This window comes from Ylistrum balloti, unplaced genomic scaffold (assembly GCF_031769215.1).
Source record: "Ylistrum balloti isolate Yb309-2 unplaced genomic scaffold, AGI_CSIRO_Ybal_v1 Utg371114, whole genome shotgun sequence".
NCBI lineage: Eukaryota > Metazoa > Mollusca > Bivalvia > Pectinida > Pectinidae > Ylistrum > Ylistrum balloti.
This window is the reverse complement of record NW_026782612.1, coordinates 540,979-561,643: the sequence shown is the minus strand read 5'-3', so window position 1 is coordinate 561,643 and position 20,665 is coordinate 540,979. Positions and strand designations below refer to the sequence as shown.

The 20,665-nt window shown below is 36.3% G+C and overlaps 1 protein-coding gene across 1 annotated transcript; it reads left to right on the top strand.

The window, feature by feature from the left end:
* Positions 1-1,899: 1,899 nt before the first annotated feature.
* LOC132560788 (zonadhesin-like) lies at positions 1,900-3,072 on the top strand. Its single transcript, XM_060225463.1, has one exon. The coding sequence runs from the start codon at positions 1,900-1,902 to the stop codon at positions 3,070-3,072; it is 1,173 nt and encodes a 390-aa protein (XP_060081446.1).
* Positions 3,073-20,665: the final 17,593 nt, after the last annotated feature.

Below are 20,665 nucleotides of genomic sequence, written 5' to 3'. Positions count from 1 at the left end.
AATCTGCGGCGTGGTCACGTTACATAAAATGACGAGGTTATCAATCTGCGGCGTGGTTACGTTACATAAAATGACGAGGTTATCAATCTGCGGCGTGGTTACGTTACATAAAATGATGAAGTTACAATCTGCGGCGTGGTTACGTTACATAAAATGATGAGGTTATCAATCTGCGGCGTGGTTACGTTACATAAAATGATGAGGTTACAATTTGCGGCGTGGTTACGTTACATAAAATGATGAGGTTATCAATCTGCGGCGTGGTTACGTTACATAAAAAGACGAGGTTATCAATCTGCGGCGTGGTCACGTTACATAAAATGACGAGGTTATCAATCTGCGGCGTGGTTACGTTACATAAAATGTTGACGCTACCCCATTGTAAGTGGCATCATAGCGCCTGAAATTGGTCTTAGGAAAAAAAATCTTAGTTTTTTTCTTGAAGAAAAACCGAAATGCATGGGAGAAAAAATAATCATACTTTTTTTTTTTTTTTTTAGAATTGACAAAGCACTAAATAGCTTCGGTGCTATCCTGGCAATATTCCGATCAATCAGATATTAGTTTTGGTAACCATGGCAACAAAGTACGAAGAGGAGACAAAATGAGATGTACCAGTATGTGAAGTGTATATTATGGCACAATATATGAAATCCAGTACATAACCATCACAACGTTATTAGTGAAACGGTTGTTCTACTTGACGAATTACAGTGTCGATAATGACGATTTATTTTAACTTTGATCAATTTCTTATCGTTTAAAGATAGAAGAATGGTAACTGGCTTATCATACAATAAATTTTGCGTACTGTAAACAAACACCTGTGTTGACACTTGTTTATATGTGTGTAGTAAGAAAGCTACTTTACACAGCTGTATACAGGTATACGTGTACAGGGTTGGGGATGCTAACTTACCTACAACAGACACCTGTGTTGACTGCTTACCTATCTGTGTAAAGTCTGTAAGGTAGACAACACAGCTGTATATTTAACCGTGTACAGGGTTGGGGATGCTAACTTACCTACAACAGACACCTGTGTTGACTGATTTCCTATCTGTGTAATGTCTGTAAGGTAGACAACACAGCTGTATATTTCACCGTGTACAAAGTTGGGAATGCTAACTTACCTACAACAGACACCTGTGTTGACTGATTTCCTATCTGTGTAATGTCTGTAAGGTAGACAACACTGCTGTATATTTCACCGTGTACAGAGTTGGGGATGCTAACTTACCTACAACAGACACCTGTGTTGACTGATTTCCTATCTGTGTAATGTCTGTAAGGTAGACAACACAGCTGTATATTTCACCGTGTACAAAGTTGGGAATGCTAACTTACCTACAACAGACACCTGTGTTGACTGATTTCCTATCTGTGTAAAGTCTGTAAGGAAGACTACACAGCTGTATGTATCACCGTGTACAGGGTTGAGGATTCCCAGTCTGACTTCATTAGAGGACAATTGTGTACAGTCTGTACTGTAGCTCTCGGGTGATAATGTAGAACAAGAGGGTGTAGCTGTAGGTGTGACAGTTGCAGCAATCCGGTTATTCTTATCCCCCCACTGTAACTGTCCCAGTGTCCCTCCGTTCAGGTCATACGTACATATCAGCCACAACACATCCCCCTCTGTTACCATGGCGACAGGGGATGGGTAAATGCTTACGTTGGCTGCTACCGGAAATTTCACTGTAAAAAAATAAGAGATCATCAATTTTACAAATTTAACAAGGACATATCATCTACTAGCTAAATGACCGGCTCTTGACGAAGGCCAAACATCAGTCACTCCCCACCATACCTGGGACATAACTTGATTGCATACAGAAATACAACACAAACAAAGTCCGGCAAAAGGGTAGAATTGGAGTCGGAAGCAAAGGGGAAAAAATGGGAAAACACCATATGAAGCCATTGATAACGACTAGGATGAAGGAGAGGCCGTCTATAATCAAGGACACACTGTCTAGAAACAAGGAGACACGGTCTGTAATCAAGGACACACTGTCTAGAACCAATGAGACACCGTCTGTAATCAAGGACACACTGTCTAGAACCAAGGATACACCGTCTGTAATCAAGGACACACTGTCTAGAACCAAGGAGACACCGTCTGTAATCAAGGACACACTGTCTAGAACCAAGGAGACACCGTCTGTAATCAAGGACACACTGTCTAGGACCAAGGAGACACCGTCTGTAATCAAAGACACGCTGTCTAGGACCAAGGAGACACCGTCTGTAATCAAGGACACACTGTCTAGAACCAAGGAGACACCGTCTAGAACCAAGGAGACACCGTCTGTAATCAAGGACACACTGTCTAGAACCAAGAAGAGGCCGACTTTAATCAAGGACACAATGTCTAGAACCACGGAGACACGGTCTGTAATCAAGGACACACTGTCTAGAACCAATGATACACCGTCTGTAATCAAGGACACACTGTCTAGAAACAAGGAGACACTGTCTGTAATCAAGGACACACTGTCTAGAAACAAGGAGTGGCCGTCTGTAATCAAGGACACACTGTCTAGAACCAAGAAGAAGCCGACTTTAATCAAGGACACACTGTCTAGAACCACGGAGACACCGTCTGTAATCAAGGACACACTGTCTAGAACCACGGAGACACCGTCTGTAAACAAGGACATACTGTCTAGAAACAAGGAGAGGCCGTCTGTAATCAAGGATACTCTGTCTAGAACCAAGGATACACCGTCTGTAATCAAGGACACACTGTCTAGGTCCAAGGATACACCGTCTGTAATCAAGGACACACTGTCTAGAACCAAGGATACACCGTCTGTAATCAAGGACACACTGTCTAGAACCAAGAATACACCGTCTGTAATCAAAGACACACTGTCTAGAACCAAGGAGACACCGTCTGTAATCAAGGACACACTGTCTAGAACCAAGGAGACACCGTCTGTAATCAAGGACACACTGTCTAGAACCACGGAGACACGGTCTGTAATCAAAGACACACTGTCTAGAACCAAGGTTACACCGTCTGTAATCAAAGACACACTGTCAAGATTCGAAAAGACGCAGCCTTAACAATCGAGACGCTGACGGGAACCAGTGAGATATCGTCTAAACTATGGACACAAACGTTCTGGGGTACGACATCAGGGTAAATGAAAACCAAAACTATGATTAGAAGTAAACATGTACAAGGTTCTTACGTTAGAACTTGGAAGTGGCGCACACCTTTGTGTACGAGAAGATATTTAACACACCATCTTACCTGTTTGTATCAGAACCACATATAAAAGAAACACAGCACTGTTTGTTGTAAACGCCATGACTAGAGGTTTGTGTTTACATGTAAATAATTTCCTGGTTTGTCGGATATATATAGAACAATAAACTCATACACAAAGTAGATAAGTAGGCCGATACTATTTTCAGATAACTTTATTATCCAAAATGATGGAGGTCTGAAACATACAAAAAGTAACATTGTAAATAAAATCAACTATCTGTTGGTAAGACATAAGTAATAGACTAACAAGTAAATACACAATCCTCTACAATGGAACCAGTATATTTCGTTTACAAATGAATCAATGTGACAATTCTATTCACATTTAAGACGATTGACGTAATATTGTTGTGAAAGAAAAACACTCAATCCTTAATTTTTTTTCGTGAACATCATTTATTCACATTCAATACGTTAGACGTTGTCTGGTCTACCGTGTCGCCAGGATTTCACACTATCGTACGAGTTACTCCGCATCGCACTTCATAGTGTTACAGTTTGTAATCTTGACGAGTTGTTTCCCTTGCATTGTACTATTTAGAAGAGACAATAAACATGTTGTTCTCTCTCTCTCTCTCCCCCCCCCCCCCATCTCTCTCTCTCTCTCTCTCTCTCTCTCTCTCTCTCTCTCTCTCTCTCTCTCTCTCTCTCTCTCTCTCTCTCTCTCTCTCTCTCTCTCTCTCTCTCTCTCCCTCTCTCTCTCTGAAGCTTATGGATGTGATTACAACTAACGCGGTTTATTATTCGTTTAAACCCAATACATACATCAAAAGACTAGAACGAAAAACAAAATGAATCATTTGAATCTATGGCCAAGAGAGTTTTCTTTGAATTTGGAGTCATGGTAAACCCATCGGAATTGAATGACCCCTTCTTTTGGCTAACTTGTTTTTATTTCCAATGTTGAATTTATCAAAGATCTTAGTAGAACATGACAGACTAACTAAGTCCTTCAGATTCGGCTTTGACAAGCACCTATGGTACAATGTCCTCAAAACACCACCTCGGTCGTAATTGAAGTGCACAGTGTTAAATTAGCGTTGATATGTCTGTGTCCGGCAGCCATTTTGTCCAATAAGAAAAAATGAAACCTCGTCGATGTCTTTGTCGTGTCAGACAACACCTTGGCACCGATTTTCATAACAATCAGAAAATACGTAACTTTGAACGAATCTGATGTTCCTCTCGATGGTCATTTATTTAAGCCAGAAAATGAATTCCGACATTCCGTTCCTGAATTTAGACAATGCTTATACACCATTAACACTTTAACCAATCAGGTGTCGTTATGTGGCGGTCATCTTATACAATAAGAAAAACAAACGTCATCGTTGTGTGGCTGGTGTGAAACAACACTTACATACTAGGTTATGGTTTGTAAAATTTCATCCAATAAATTTTGAGAAACGTGTCGGAAATATCGCTATCAGAAGAAAGTGTAGGAAATGATAATGAAAATAATAACTCGCGCACCCCGACATTTTGATGATGAAACAATTTTGAATTCACATAAGTCCGAATTATTTTAAAACTGTTACATCAGCCGCCTACCTCAAATTTTACTCAGGTACATCTAGAATAAATAATTCCACAGCTTTTCACCAAGATGAATAATAAGTGTAAAACGATTTCAGTTTTCTTAGCGTCATTTCCCATTTTCCATCCCTGCTTTTCAAGTCAATGGCGTTTATTTTACGCTGTAAATTCTATATTTTTGGGTTTGTTCCTAATATCAATCATCATCATACAAATCTTCACTGTTATTAAATAATAGAACGTAGCTGTTTACAAGCAGAAATTTATTCCAACATTTAAAAGTATTCTTTATCTATGCTTTCTTATAAAGTTTTTTTTTTTACTTTTATATGTATAGTATATATATACAATGACCTATTATACTTATGTCCTATAAAGTGATGTAGGTATGATGTATTTATATCCAATGACCTATTATACTTATGTCCTATATAGTGATGTTGGTAAGATGTATAGTATTTATATCCAATGACCTATTATACTTATGTCCTATAAAGTGATGTAGGTAAGATGTATAGTATTTATATCCAATGACCTATTATACTTATGTCCTGTAAAGTGATGTAGGTATGATGTAAATCTCCATATCTATACGGTAGAAAGCGGGCGTCCTTAACTTAATAATCCTGTGTCCAATTCCGTTTAAAAAGAATATATATTTGAACCAAAATGTCACAATTTTCTTAGATAGATATCAAAACGGATTGAATAAAAATGAGAAGACATCGTTTCGAAAGATACCGCGTAAAAACAAATTGCAAAATTGTTTTTAACTTAACACTAGTTATTTGGTTAGACCAAGATTTACATGATGTCGTCCATGAAGCAGAAGACCCTTATTCTGTCCAATAACATGGTCTTTTTCTCCTTGTACTTTTTAAAGTGTCTCTTTGTACGTGTTTCCTTTGTTCATATCTCAAACTTATTTTATTTATTTTTATATCGAATTACGATTTTCTAGCATAGGTATTTTCTTCCTATTGAAAAATAACAACTCTTATGTTTTGTTATCATAAAAAAACATCACTTTTATATCATGTCACATAGTAAGTCTTTTATCCTACAACATCTATACATTTGGTTTGAATTAATTAAATTAATTCATTGAAGCATATATTTGAACGTCGGGCAATTTAATTTAAAGAGGATTCAAAAAGAGGTAGACGTGTACTTACGTACTTATGTTTATTGGTTTTCTCTGTTATAAGTTTATACCCTCAAATGGATATGTTAGATAGATAAAGAGGAAGTCCGAGTGTCGGAACGAAAAAAACAAACAATGGAACAGATTTCCCTACCGCTGTCTGTGTTTATAAATACAATTTTAAGATCCATCGAAGGTAAATTGATATAATCAAATTTATATTATCAAATTAATTCAAAGGGTGCCTTTGAGCATTTCCGTCTTGAAACGGTGTATAGCTATTTCAGTTAAAAAAATCGAGAGTGGAGTGTTTTAATGACATGTTGCTGATGGCTCTTTAACAAGCACTAATTCTCTGGAAATGATGTAAATGTTAGATAAAGACACTTTTCAACATCTTTGACTTCCAGTCATGAGCGTCAGACACTTAAGTTATGATAATTTTCCCACGCTTGACAGAACGCATGCTGGTTGACGCGCATTTAGGTCGAGTCACAGCCGAGTGCGCGTGGCTAAATATAGCGCCCTCACGCGCAGCTGCGATAACAACCGGAAGTTGGTCGCGTCCTTTTACCGCGGGAGTCATAGCGTGCTGGTCTAGTCTGCTCTCATCTTATCTTGCGCTTGATCAGTACACATGTTGCACATTTCAATGTCAAGGCCAGAGGTGTCCTTGTAATGGCAATTGGTTTACGCTGAAATGAGACATTTATTTATAAAGTCGTAAAATTTCTAGATAATTCCCCTTTTCATTGAGAATTTCACAGACTGTTTTCTGCTTTAAAATAACTGAAAAGTTATATTGATAAATAAAACTGGTAAAGTTTTCTTTGCAGAAAACGGAAGAGCCATATATAGAGAATGTGTCCGCACACGTCATGCATGCCATTTCTACCAGAGTTGTCTTTCCTGAGGGTCATAATGGTTTACATTCCTATGTCATATCTTACGTCATTAGCTCAAATCAAAGCTTATGATACTACCTTTTAAAATTTAAACATCACCAGTCCTCCTGACAAATTTCACTACTGAAATGTCGCCTCCTGACAAGACTTTTCTGTCAGTGTTTTCGTTGGTTTTGATTTTCTTAGCTAGGTTGATCGTCCCGTGAACACCCAGGGACCTCCTTGTAGTAACTAGCGGTTACCATACAGAACAAGATACGGAAGGCCCGTCGAATGTAATCCAAGGCAACTATGGCCAAGTGACTTTCCGTAGGATACAACCATGACAACACAGATTCCTGAGAAACACAAGCAGTCACGGGTAGGAAACCTCGAACACTCGCCTTAGGTTATGTAAGTCAAACGATCGCGGCTCTGTTTTATCTAGTTATCTTACTTCTCAATTAACTTAAGTTCAGACCGAACAAACGAATATAAAATATAGAAATATTGACACAAATTTTAATTTTGAGTTGCCTTTTTTTCTTTTTTTTTAATACAACGAAATTACATACAAATATAAAATATCAAATTAACTTTCATTACGATTTGTTCAAGCAGAAATAGATACATATGTTACTACTTAGCACGTGGACGATATATATCCTATCGAATACCTATTTTATAGTAACATTCCCTCATGAATACAAGACAAACGAGGATTATAAAATGCATATTATTTCGATAATGTCACATGAGAAAAAAATATCAGTTTAATTTCATAAACCAAAACGTAAATTACAAAAAAGGTGAAATGTTTGTAAAAATTCTTAATGAAATTTTGTTATCAAAGATGCTATTTCAACATAATTTCATTCTAAATGTAGAAACAGCATAATTATGTTGATTTCAAATACTTTGGACTGATTATGTTAATATCTGATCCATGACAAGCGCTATCTGTTGTAGAGTACACTTAGCTCTCATGTCAGCTTTACATTTGACGCGACGGAATTCCTCGATCAGGATTAATCTATTTTAAAGTGTTCATTATGTTCATTCGCGTGGGAAAAAAACATGTGCTTTTCCTATTCTGCGTCTTTCACGTTTGAGTGATTTTATGAACGTTTCTACTTTAGAAGACATTGTGTCGTTTTCAACATCGAACGCGTGAGCACGCGGGGTGACACGCTTAGATTGTCACGTTACCTTATCCCGAGTCTTACCACTTAATCCCCGCGGAGGTTTATCCCAAATTATCCCGCATTATTTCAATGAATTTGTATATGAATTTATCAATACACTGGTAATGGATTTGAACCATCGTAATGCTCTATGTAACATTTTGTAGACAAGAACACGCGAACAGATATTTCTTCAAGTATTCATAAGTTTCTTTACCGAAACAGGATGCGAGTCGAGCGGTCTAGTTGAGTATTTTCACCTGAGGATCTTACCCATCACGTCAAAATCCCAAATTTTATGATGCGCCGTGTAAAATAATATTTAATATCCCATGTTAGTTCAATATTAAACAAATTTTATATGTTTCTATCATGAAAAAGACCCATTTCTATAAATACATATCCTTAATCGCGGACTTAATTTTAATTCTATCTTATGATATCGTCCTAATTTAGGATCTGAACTTTAAATTTCCGAGAGCAAATTGACTTTTTATGAGATGTTTGTTGCCACGACCTCTCCTTAAACTGATTTTTCACGTGTGATTTCGATAACCTGTTGATGTGATGGTATTCTGTCACCTGTCTCCCCCGCCAGCATATTTGCCATATGTTGGCAGTGAAAAGCACGCGAAATTCACGCACGATAGCACACAAATGTTCTTAGTGTCAAATGGAAACAAAAGTCCTTTTTTTCGAAATCACAATCTCGCAAATCAGTCTAATGTGCCACCGCCCAAAATGTCATGCTCCGGCACACACGAATTTGACGTGCAAACAATATGCTAATGAAGCTATCAACACCAAATCGGCAGGCAATTATCGTGACAACATATCTTTATAGCAGTCATGATCTTAAAAGTGACAACAATGATTTAATGACCTAGAGTCAATTTCACGTGCATTTCATTTCGCGGACTAAAAGAATTTTATCTATGTAGTCTCGCTAACAAAAATGTCTAAAATGAAGTTGTATTAATCTTACATATCCGACATCTCTAAACCAAAAATACACAAATAATGTTTGTGTATCATTAGCATATCCGGTTTTTGTTTGTTTTTTTTACGGTAATATTATATATTTATTGACTGGGTTTGAGGTCAACATGTTGAGTCCTATGGTTCAACATAGAATTTCAGTCTTTAAATAGTTAAGGTTTAACAATTTTGCTTGTTTTTAATTCAACACTAATTATAGAAATGTTAAAATGATTTCTTTACGTTATCACAATTCCTTTTAAAATTCTATAGAATTTATAAAAATATTTTCGAAAGTTTCACAATTTTTTTAGAAACTGAAAATGAAAGACATATTGTAATACAATTTTTTCAGTTGTAATACGTGGAACTCAATCTAGAAATCATTTTGTTCGGAAGTCTCCATTTTACCGTGGAGTTTAATATAGAAATCTTTAATTATGTACATATTTTCATAAAGGCAAGCAAAAAAATTGATTAAGTTTAAAATAAGTGAAGTGTTTTGAAAGCTTTATCATTAATTGTACATTTATTAGAAATTAATTCCTGCTGTCGTTCATTATAGTAAAATATATGAATTGTTTATCTGTTAAGAGAACGCGATATCTGATCTTATGCATTTATTTGGCAACTAAATGGATTTGAATTTTTTTTAACTTTAAAGGGTATCCGCTTCTTAGCCGTGACGTGATTTCTTTTCCAAAAGAGCTCCAGGCGTAAGATAAATGATAAACTGTTAAGATAAATCAATTAAAATTAATATGAAATAATTATCGGCTGAATGTGTCACTCAGAAAATCAAGACCATTTTATTTTCTCATATCTAACTACAAAACAAAATCGCGAATCCTATAGCATTAACAAAAGTTATACCGCCAACAGAACTACTACAATAAGACAATTTAGGACCACGTGAAGGGAAGAAACTGTATCTTATACTATTACATATCTTCAACAGGCGTCTGCCGTTACGGGATATTTAGGTCAGAACAAAGTCAGAACATCACTTTCACCAATATTTCTCAAATTAACCTAGAAGGTCACCAATTCAAAATAGGATTTTAAACAAATTTTATCGTATGCCGGTCTATCTATGGTTTACTTTGAATAAATATCGGCTGACCATAAATCACTTTGAGCAAGAGATCACTATTTTAATCAAATTAGTACTGTGTACAGATTTTAAAAAAAGTAGCTATAGACATGTGGTCGTTTGAGCAAACTCATACGACTGTTTTACATGAAAAGTGCTGTTCGATCGTATCACGCCATACTCCACCACAACTGACTTCAGACATATTTCAATTCTCTACAGTTCGCCCCACAGCCTGCCTGATGTAAGTGAATGCGTGTGTCTTACTTGCCGAAAAATGGTTTATATACAAATGTCGACGGTTATCCAGTCAAACTTAATTAACCTTGAAACAAAAGCGCGTCTTCTGCAAACTTACACCCACGCAGTCACGTGACTTAGTCTGGTACAAGTCTTATAAATGTTTGAAGTCTGCGTCCCTGGGCAATATGTAAAATACGAATTTTTCACTGTTTGTATGGTGATATCACAATCGAGGTCTTGGTGGCGTTACCAATTAAAAACACACTAGGGTATATTGCGGTAGTGACATATACTCCCAAATATTACACGGGCGAAATCATTGGAAAACAAGAGGATGATGTGGTAACGTTTCATGTCCAAAAAATAAGACCTAGCCGTACAGTTGTCGGTTGACTGTTGTTCCCATTGTTTCAATGATGACATAAATACGTATAACTTTGATAGTCTGTTTGATGGGTTTACTGTCCCGTGAACAGCCAGGGACATTGTGAGGTGGATTCTCATTGTAGCAGCTGGTGGCTATCTCACTGAACAACATACAGGAGACCCGTCACATTCCGTTCAGAGCAATGTCCTGTCTATGGACACAACCATATAAACACAGACTGGTTCGTTTCTCAGATTCCTGTGAAACACTAATCAGCACGGGTAAGGAGGATCGAACCACGCACCTCAGAGCTTCAGCGGAGTCTCTAACCAAGTGAGCTGTCACAGCCCCTGAAATCCACGGCGTCATATGTATGTATTGTGAAGTCACCAAAGAAAGAGACCGACATTTAGGAATTAACATTGTATGCCATTTCAATTTCACGAATTCCTGCAAAAGCATTTAAGTTTTATGATGAATAGAATATTGCATTCGTTGCCGTTTCCTTTTGATTCTTTATAGTCCATAATTTCCAGAATGTCTGTTCCCTCGTGTGTTTCATATGTCTGACCTGCCTAACTCGATACTATCAAGGTCTAAGGATCGCGTTGCTAAAAATCCCGTCCCCAATTAAATTTTGAAGAGTTAAAAAAACAGATGTATCCGATTTTTTATTGGCGATTCATCCTATGATTTGAAGTGCGAACTGTGGTGAGAATGTATTAGACTTAATATACTGTTGGGGATGATGAGAAAAAGGCTTGGAGGGGAGAAACAATGGATGTACATCACAGGGGCATGATGTGTAGTCCCTGGGTGGTGATAACAAAGGAACAGAGAAGATGAAATTACAGTGTAGGCTGGAGTAGGGAAGGCGGACATAGCTTTAAAATGGTAAAACTGCTACCAGTCTCAAGGTATATAAAGTTTTAAAAAGACTGACCTAAAACCCCTCTAATGCAGGATTACAGTCCATTTGTTTACAAATTGAGGTTTGTAATAAAAAAAACTACGAGAAGGACACTGTTTGTAAGGGAGACAGTAAATATATACTAACGAGGAGAGGGTATGGAGGGGAGACAGTAAATATATACTGACGAGGAGAGGGTATGGAGGGGAGACAGTAAATATATACAAATATATAGTGACGAGGGGAGGGTATGAGGGGAGACAGTGACGAGAGAAGGTATGGAGGGGAGACAGTAAATATATACTGACAGGGAGAGGATATGTAGGGGAATCAGCAAATATATAGTGACGAGGGGAGGGTATGGAGGGGAGACAGTAAATATATACTGACGAGGAGAGGATATGGAGGGGAGACAGTAAATATATACTGACGAGGAGAAGGTATGGAGGGGAGACAGTAAATATATACTGACAGGGAGAGGATATGTAGGGGAATCAGCAAATATATAGTGACGAGGGGAGGGTATGGAGGGGAGACAGTAAATATATACTGACGAGGAGAGGATATGGAGGGAGACAGTAATTATATACTGACGAGGAGAAGGTATGGAGGGGAGACAGTAAATATATACTGACAGGGAGAGGATATGTAGGGGAATCAGCAAATATATACTGACGAGGAGAGGGTATGGAGGGGAGACAATAAATATATACTGACAGGGAAAGGATATGTAGGGGAATCAGCAAATATATACTGACGAGGAGAGGGTATGGAGGGGAGACAATAAATATATACTGACAGGGAAAGGATATGTAGGGGAATCAGCAAATATATAGTGAGGAGGGGAGGGTATGGAGGGGAGACAGTAAATATATACTGACGAGGAGAGGATATGGAGGGAGACAGTAAATATATACTGACGAGGAGAGGATATGGAGGGAGACAATAAATATATACTGACGAGGAGAGGATATGGAGGGGAGACAATAAATATATACTGGCGAGGAGAGGGTATGGAGGGGAGACAGTAAATATATACTGAGGAGGAGGGGGTATGGAGGGGAGACAATAAATATATACTGACGAGGAGAGGATATGGAGGGAGACAGTAAATATATACTGGCGAGGAGAGGGTATGGAGGGGAGACAGTAAATATATACTGACAGGGGGGGAGGGTGGGTATGGAGGGGAAATATATATATATTTATCGTATGTTTGTTTATTTGTTAGGATGTATACATCTTAAACAAACATGTCCTCCTACACGTATTAATTATACAGATACGATGTTTTCCAATGACTCTCACGTTTAACAAGCTCAGAATATGCATGGGGTCAAGATTGTCCCTCAAGCCATGGAGTAGACCTTTTCCAGTAAAAATATATCACCCGTCTAATGTTCTGATAGTTTTATCAGTAGAGGGACAGAGACATACAATATATTATTTACATCCGTGAATTAAGTAACAAACAATCTTCAATTTTAAATCCGAAATTCTATGAAAGCTCTTATCAGTTCTGAACACAAACAACAACAAAATATCTATAAAGTTTGAGACTTTTAAAAAAGCACATCACTTGACAAATGATCCGTTTACATGTATAAAACACTTTGAAGCCTGCAGCTAAGCGGAAATCCTGGATGTAATAAACTACATACAGTGTATTAGGTTGAGTTGTATATACATAGTATATGTAAACAACAACAAGGATTTTTCGCGCCATTTTTCCTGTAATGCTATTAATTTTAACTTACAAGCTTCAGGCAAGCCAAGCCGTCACCGCATAGTACTGAATGTGAGGTAACGAAAGATGACGTAAAACCTCCGCAATAGCCTTACTCAAGTCCGAGATCGTTAAGGGGTAAAAAAAAACAAACATTTGAAATGACCGATTCTCTATTAATTATCACTTATGGCTTTTTATGCCCCCGCCATTTATGGCCATTTATGGTCGGGGGCATATAGCGTTGCCCATGTCCGTCCGTGCCGTCGCGTCGCGTCGCGTCGCGTCCCGTCCCGTCCCGTCCCGTCCCGTCCCGTCGCGTCGCGTCCCGTCCCGTCCCGTCGCGTCCCGTCCCGTCGCGTCGCGTCCCAAATCAGTATATACCATCTAACAACTTCATTCGGAAGGCAATTTTCATGAAACTTCATACAAATATCAAGTATGGAAAGACCTCATGCAGTGTTGAATTTCTCGGCATTCTAAGAAAAGATGGCCACCAGGGGGAGATAACTCAAAAAAGAGGAACATCATCTTATTTCTACATAATTTGGTGCTTGTGGGTTTTAAGGCATAAGGAACTAATATACTCTCTCATTTTTTCCAGAGAACAAAATTCCAAATTCATGTACGTTAAATCAACTTGTCAATTTAAGTGTGAAACTTAAGTTGTACATAGTTGCATACAAATTAACAAAATCATCTCTTTCGGACCTTTCACTATTATTTCACATGGGGGGGGGGGGCATTCATGTCTTACAGACATTTTCTAGTTTTAATATTCATTAGATCCGTAACTACAAACTAAATAAAAGAAAAAAATATTTTTGCACAAACATCTTGTGTGTCATTAACATCATGTCAGTCTTTAAATAATCATGTCGTCGATTTTGGCGTTTTAATATAATTCAGAACAGAGGTTATCATACAGTCACAAACTGTCACGTGACAGTTTTATCATTCTGAGTGGGAATCGCTGTCACTCCCAGGTACCGGTTGATTTCCATGTAACAGTAAAGCACTTAATTGTACAGAAACCTACTGCATACGGGCATCTCATTATACACAGCGAGTGTGTGGTCCGTATGTATTAGAAGATAAAAACAGATCTTAAATTGCGTTCGATGTGTTCTACACCATCTTATACACGTACAAAGGTTTCAAATTATTTTATAAATATATCTGTCGATGTTCTGCACAATCTATTCTGATGACGCCTGTGATGTGTTGTATGCTTTCAAATTCTATTGCCTGCGTTCCGTTTTCATTCTAATATCATTTTTTTAGTGTTAACTGTGTTGTTGACTTTGCTGGTAAATGCTGCTATCAAATTTCATTTATTTTGCCTAATAGATACCGCCAACAAATTTTACTGACTGTGCTCTGTAAATTCGACCCAGCTCTCAGCGCCTGTAATCCCACTTAGCCCACATTCTATTTTTACAGGTAAAAATGTGGGCTAGAAGGAACTGGTGTGTGTTTCAAAACAATGGATTTTAATTGCTCTAAAAGTATAGTCTCTTTCATAAAAATCAGTATAGTATACATGATATATGTATATAAGGGTGAATTTCTGATTTATTTTTTTTTAACTTAAATGCATTGCACAAATATTTCACCAAAATATAAATATTCTCACTTTAACAGCAATATTGAAATAAAAAAGCACAGTAAAACAATATACAAAATGTTTATACTCATCCTTTTTATTTCAATATCAAAATATATAAATTCATGACAGTTTTTTACTCATCTAATTTTAATTCAAATGTCATTCATTAAAAAAACACAGCGCTGAACATATCATACTAAAATTGAAACATATACAACATTTTATAATCATTTTATTTAAAAAGTCATCACACATACAGCACTACAGAAATATTAATTTATTATAATTTAAACATAACTGTACAATACAAGCGCTATCTCTGTTTATTTCATTTTATTGTTTTATATGAAATACACATGAAAAAAGTAAACATACAGAAATAAGATACAGAATTAAAGTATAACCACTATCAAATATCCATTCACAAACTTTTAAAACTATTTTTCACATCTACTCCACATGAATAAGATGAGTCTGCATACTGCACCACATCTATCTGTCCAGCTCCGAATCTGTCTTTCAGTCGTTGTAACTGGGAATCCAACTGGCGGTATTCGCTCTGATCCTGGGTTTCCTCCTACATTGATTTGAATAATCTTTGCTTCATTGGTTGCCTGCTCTTTCTGAAGCATCTGAACAAGAGCATACATGTTGGGATGGGTCTTCTGCAGATCTTGTTAAGGCGGCTGTGCCATCCCCCACATGGTTTGTTGTTTTTGGTCCGTCATTGTCAAAATGGTTGAATTCTGTGCGATCAGTCTCCACCCAGGTCTCTGTGACATAGTCAGTGATCGGATGACTCCTGGTCGGTCGTCATCCAGGTCTTCCAGTGCTGCAAACCACACATTCTCAACTTGGTGCACGGGTACTAAAGATGATTTGACACCTTCAAATGTAGGGGTGCTCTCAATAACACTAACAACATGATCATCACACTCTCTGTCGCACTCGGATGTATATGGTCCCTCCCGAATGAAACTGGCATATTATCAATGGTCGTAATCCTGGAACTACACTGTCTTATATACTCTATCTACATGGCTTAGATTGAACAATTTCTCTAATAATAATCAAATTATCTTATAAGCTTTGATTAATATTCATATTTTCACACTGCAGGACTTTGATAAATATTCACTAACATTTTAATTATTTTATAATTAACTAATAAGGCATAAAACTGTTCGTGAAAACAAAGACAATTCTTTAATATACACAAGATTGGATGCTTGGGTGCAATATTTGGGTTACTTTTAGGTGTGGTTAATTAATTGAAACAAACTATAGCCCTCAGGTATAGAGGTGTGAAAACTACTTGTACCTGTGATGTTTCCAGATGTGGGCTAGGTGGGAATAGACCTCTCTGTAAATAAATGTACTGCCATGAAATTTTATGGTCTGTTCTCCGTAAATACTGACATGGAATCATATTATCTGTTCTCTGTAAATACTGCCATGAAATTTTATGGTCTGTTCTCTGTAAATACTGACATGGAATCATATTGTCTGTTCTCTGTAAATACTGACATGGAATCATATAGTCTGTTCTCTGTAAATACTGACATGTCATTTTATTGTCTGTTCTCTGTAAATACTGACAGGGAATCATACTGTCTGTTCTCTGTAAATACTGACATGGAATCATATTGTCTGTTCTCTGTAAATACTGACATGGAATTTTATTGTCTGTTCACTGTAAATACTGCCATGGAATCATATTGTCTCTCTGTAAATACTGACATGGAATCATATTGTCTGTTCTCTGTAAATACTGACATGGAATCATATTGTCTGTTCTCTGTAAATACTGACATGGAATTTTATGGTCTGTTCACTGTAAATACTGACATGGAATTTTATTGTCTGTTCTCTGTAAATACTGACATGGAATCATATTGTCTGTTCTCTGTAAATACTGACATGGAATCTTATGGTCTGTTTTCTGTAAACACTGACATGGAAATATATCGTCTGTTCTCTGTAAATACTGCCATGAAATTTTATGGTCTGTTCTCTGTAAATGAAATCATATTGTCTGTTCTCTGTAAATACTGACATGGAATCATATTGTCTGTTCTCTGTAAATACTGACATGGAATTTTATTGTCTGTTCACTGTAAATACTGACATGGAATCATATAGTCTGTTCTCTGTAAATACTGACATAGAATTTTATTGTCTGTTCTCTGTAAATACTTACATAGAATCATATTGTCTGTTCTCTGTAAATACTGACATAGAATCATATAGTCTGTTCTCTGTAAATACTGACATGGAATTTTATTGTCTGTTCTCTGTAAATACTGACATGGAATCATATTGTCTGTTCTCTGTAAATACTGACATGGAATTTTATAGTCTGTTCTCTGTAAATACTGACATGGAATTTTATTGTCTCTCTGTAAATACTGACATGGAATCACATTGTCTGTTCTCTGTAAATACTGACATGGAATTTTATTGTCTGTTCACTGTAAATACTGACATGGAATCATATAAATACTGACATGGAATCATATAGTCTGTTCTCTGTAAATACTGACATGGAATTTTATTGTCTGTTCACTGTAAATACTGCCATGGAATCATATTGTCTCTCTGTAAATACTGACATGGAATCATATTGTCTGTTCTCTGTAAATACTGACATGGAATCATATAGTCTGTTCTCTGTAAATACTGACATGGAATTTTATAGTCTGTTCTCTGTAAATACTGACATGGAATCATATTGTCTGTTCTCTGTAAATACTGACATGGAATCATATTGTCTGTTCTCTGTAAATACTGACATGGAATCATATAGTCTGTTCTCTGTAAATACTGACATGGAATCTTATGGTCTGTTCTCTGTAAATACTGACATGGAATTTTATTGTCTGTTCTCTGTAAATACTGACATGGAATCATATAGTCTGTTCTCTGTAAATACTGACATGGAATCATATTGTCTGTTCTCTGTAAATACTGACATGGAATTTTATAGTCTGTTCTCTGTAAATACTGACATGGAATCATATAGTCTGTTCTCTGTAAATACTGACATGGAATCATATAGTCTGTTCTCTGTAAATACTGCCATGAAATTTTATAGTCTGTTCTCTGTAAATACTGACATGGAATCATATAGTCTGTTCTCTGTAAATACTGACATGGAATTTTATTGTCTGTTCTCTGTAAATACTGACATAGAATCATATTGTCTGTTCTCTGTAAATACTGACATGGAATCATATAGTCTGTTTTCTGTAAATACTGACATGGAATCATATAGTCTGTTCTCTGTAAATACTGACATGGAATCATATAGTCTGTTCTCTGTAAATACTGACATGGAATCATATTGTCTGTTCTCTGTAAATACTGACATGGAATTTTATTGTCTGTTCTCTGTAAATACTGACACGGAATCATATTGTCTGTTCTCTGTAAATACTGACATGGAATCATATTGTCTGTTCTCTGTAAATACTGACACGGAATCATATTGTCTGTTCTCTGTAAATACTGACATGGAATCATATTGTCTGTTCTCTGTAAATACTGCCATGGAATTTTATTGTCTGTTCACTGTAAATACTGCCATGGAATCATATTGTCTCTCTGTAAATACTGACATGGAATTTTATTGTCTGTTCTCTGTAAATACTGACACATATTGTCTGTTCTCTGTAAATACTGCCATGAAATTTTATGGTCTGTTCTCTGTAAATACTGGAATCATATTGTCTCTCTGTAAATACTGACATGGAAATATATTGTCTGTTCTCTGTAAATACTGACATGGAATCTTATGGTCTGTTTTCTGTAAATACTGACATGGAATCATATTGTCTGTTCTCTGTAAATACTGACATGGAATCATATAGTCTGTTCTCTGTAAATTCTGACATGGAATCATATTGTCTGTTCTCTGTAAATACTGACATGGAATCATATTGTCTGTTCTCTGTAAATACTGACATGGAATCATATTGTCTGTTCTCTGTAAATACTGACATGGAATTTTATTGTCTGTTCCCTGTAAATACTGACATGGAATCATATTGTCTGTTCTCTGTAAATACTGACACGGAATCATATTGTCTGTTCTCTGTAAATACTGCCATGAAATTTTATGGTCTGTTCTCTGTAAATACTGGAATCATATTGTCTCTCTGTAAATACTGACATGGAAATATATGGTCTGTTCTCTGTAAATACTGACATGGAATCATATTGTCTGTTCTCTGTAAATACTGCCATGGAAAATTTACTTTCTTTAATTTATTATCAAATTTTATACTGTGCCCTTTAAATAATACTATTGAATTATATAAATAAATTCTATCAACAATAACTGTCTTAGAAATGCATGCCTTGTGCTGTTCAGAAGAAGGAAAAAATCATATATTCTGAAGCAAAACAATATCGTGACGTCACGTATACAAGGACAACACAGTAGTGAAGTTTCGCGTATGTTATGTACCGAATTTCTCAGGATCTTTTCTTGTTTTTTTTCTTATTTTTCTTTCGAATTCTTTCCTATCGTTTTACTGTATTGCATCTGTCCATTGATGACAAAAGACAAAAAAATCTATATATATATATATACTTTACTTTTGTATATCAATATAACACGTTGATGACATGCAGTATAAAATAATTGTTATATTTGCGTTCCCTATGCTCGCTATCGTAAGCCAATTATAACTTGATTTATTACAATTAACTCATTATTCATATGCCCACAATATCGACGACATATTGGCCACGTGCTAAATTTAATAATTAAAGAATATCGCCACAAATATCACTTTGAATAGAATAATTGCTGGAAAAGTAGTGAAGGATGAACAAATAGTTGCCTTTATTTCAAACTTCGACTATTAATCGTTCAACAGTGTTATACCAGTGTGTCAAATAGTGGCACGGTTCAGAATTTACAGAATGTGTTTGACGTTGTTCTGATATTATCAGAAATAATCAAATTACGAAATCTATTGAATGATGTGACTAGTGCACCTCCCGTTTAGATATCGTTATGTCTTTCGGTCATTTTCTGAGTCGTCTCCAAGTCTTCAAAAATGAGTCCGTTCCCTAACTAAAATAGAACATACTTTTTATTTTACAATTATTGCAAAAAGGGCTTTTTCCACATCTCTCTGTTTATGATTGTATATATATGTATATATAACAATAGGCCATCATCAACATTTATATTAAATACTAATTACTTGGAACGGGCTTAGTATAAGTTGGAAAACTTGTGCCCAATCCTTTATGTATATTTATATACAATAAAATATGTTTAAATCAAATCATATATATATATATAAATCACCTGTTGGGGGATTGGATGCGTGCAAGGAGTCTCACTGTGGGAGTGCCCGGGGAAAAAACCACGTGGTCAGGCAGGTGACCTCAAGCCTTTTCATGGGAATCGAACCCCGAACGTCTAGGTGAAAGGCGAGTGCGTTTCCACTGCACCACTGACCGCCTCAGCTTCGAATTCAATAACGAGTCTCAAAGTGGCGAAAAAAAAAGTGTGATTTAGTTTAATATATTGTTTGGTTCTACTCTATCTAGCTTTTAAATTGATTACATAATAGGTGCTTCATTTTTTTTAAAGATTTATGAATTGATTTAAAGTACATGTATTAATATGTTGATTTGAAACAGATTTAAATTGAAACGTTCTAACTAAACCGTTTCAACAAAATGTGAGCTGA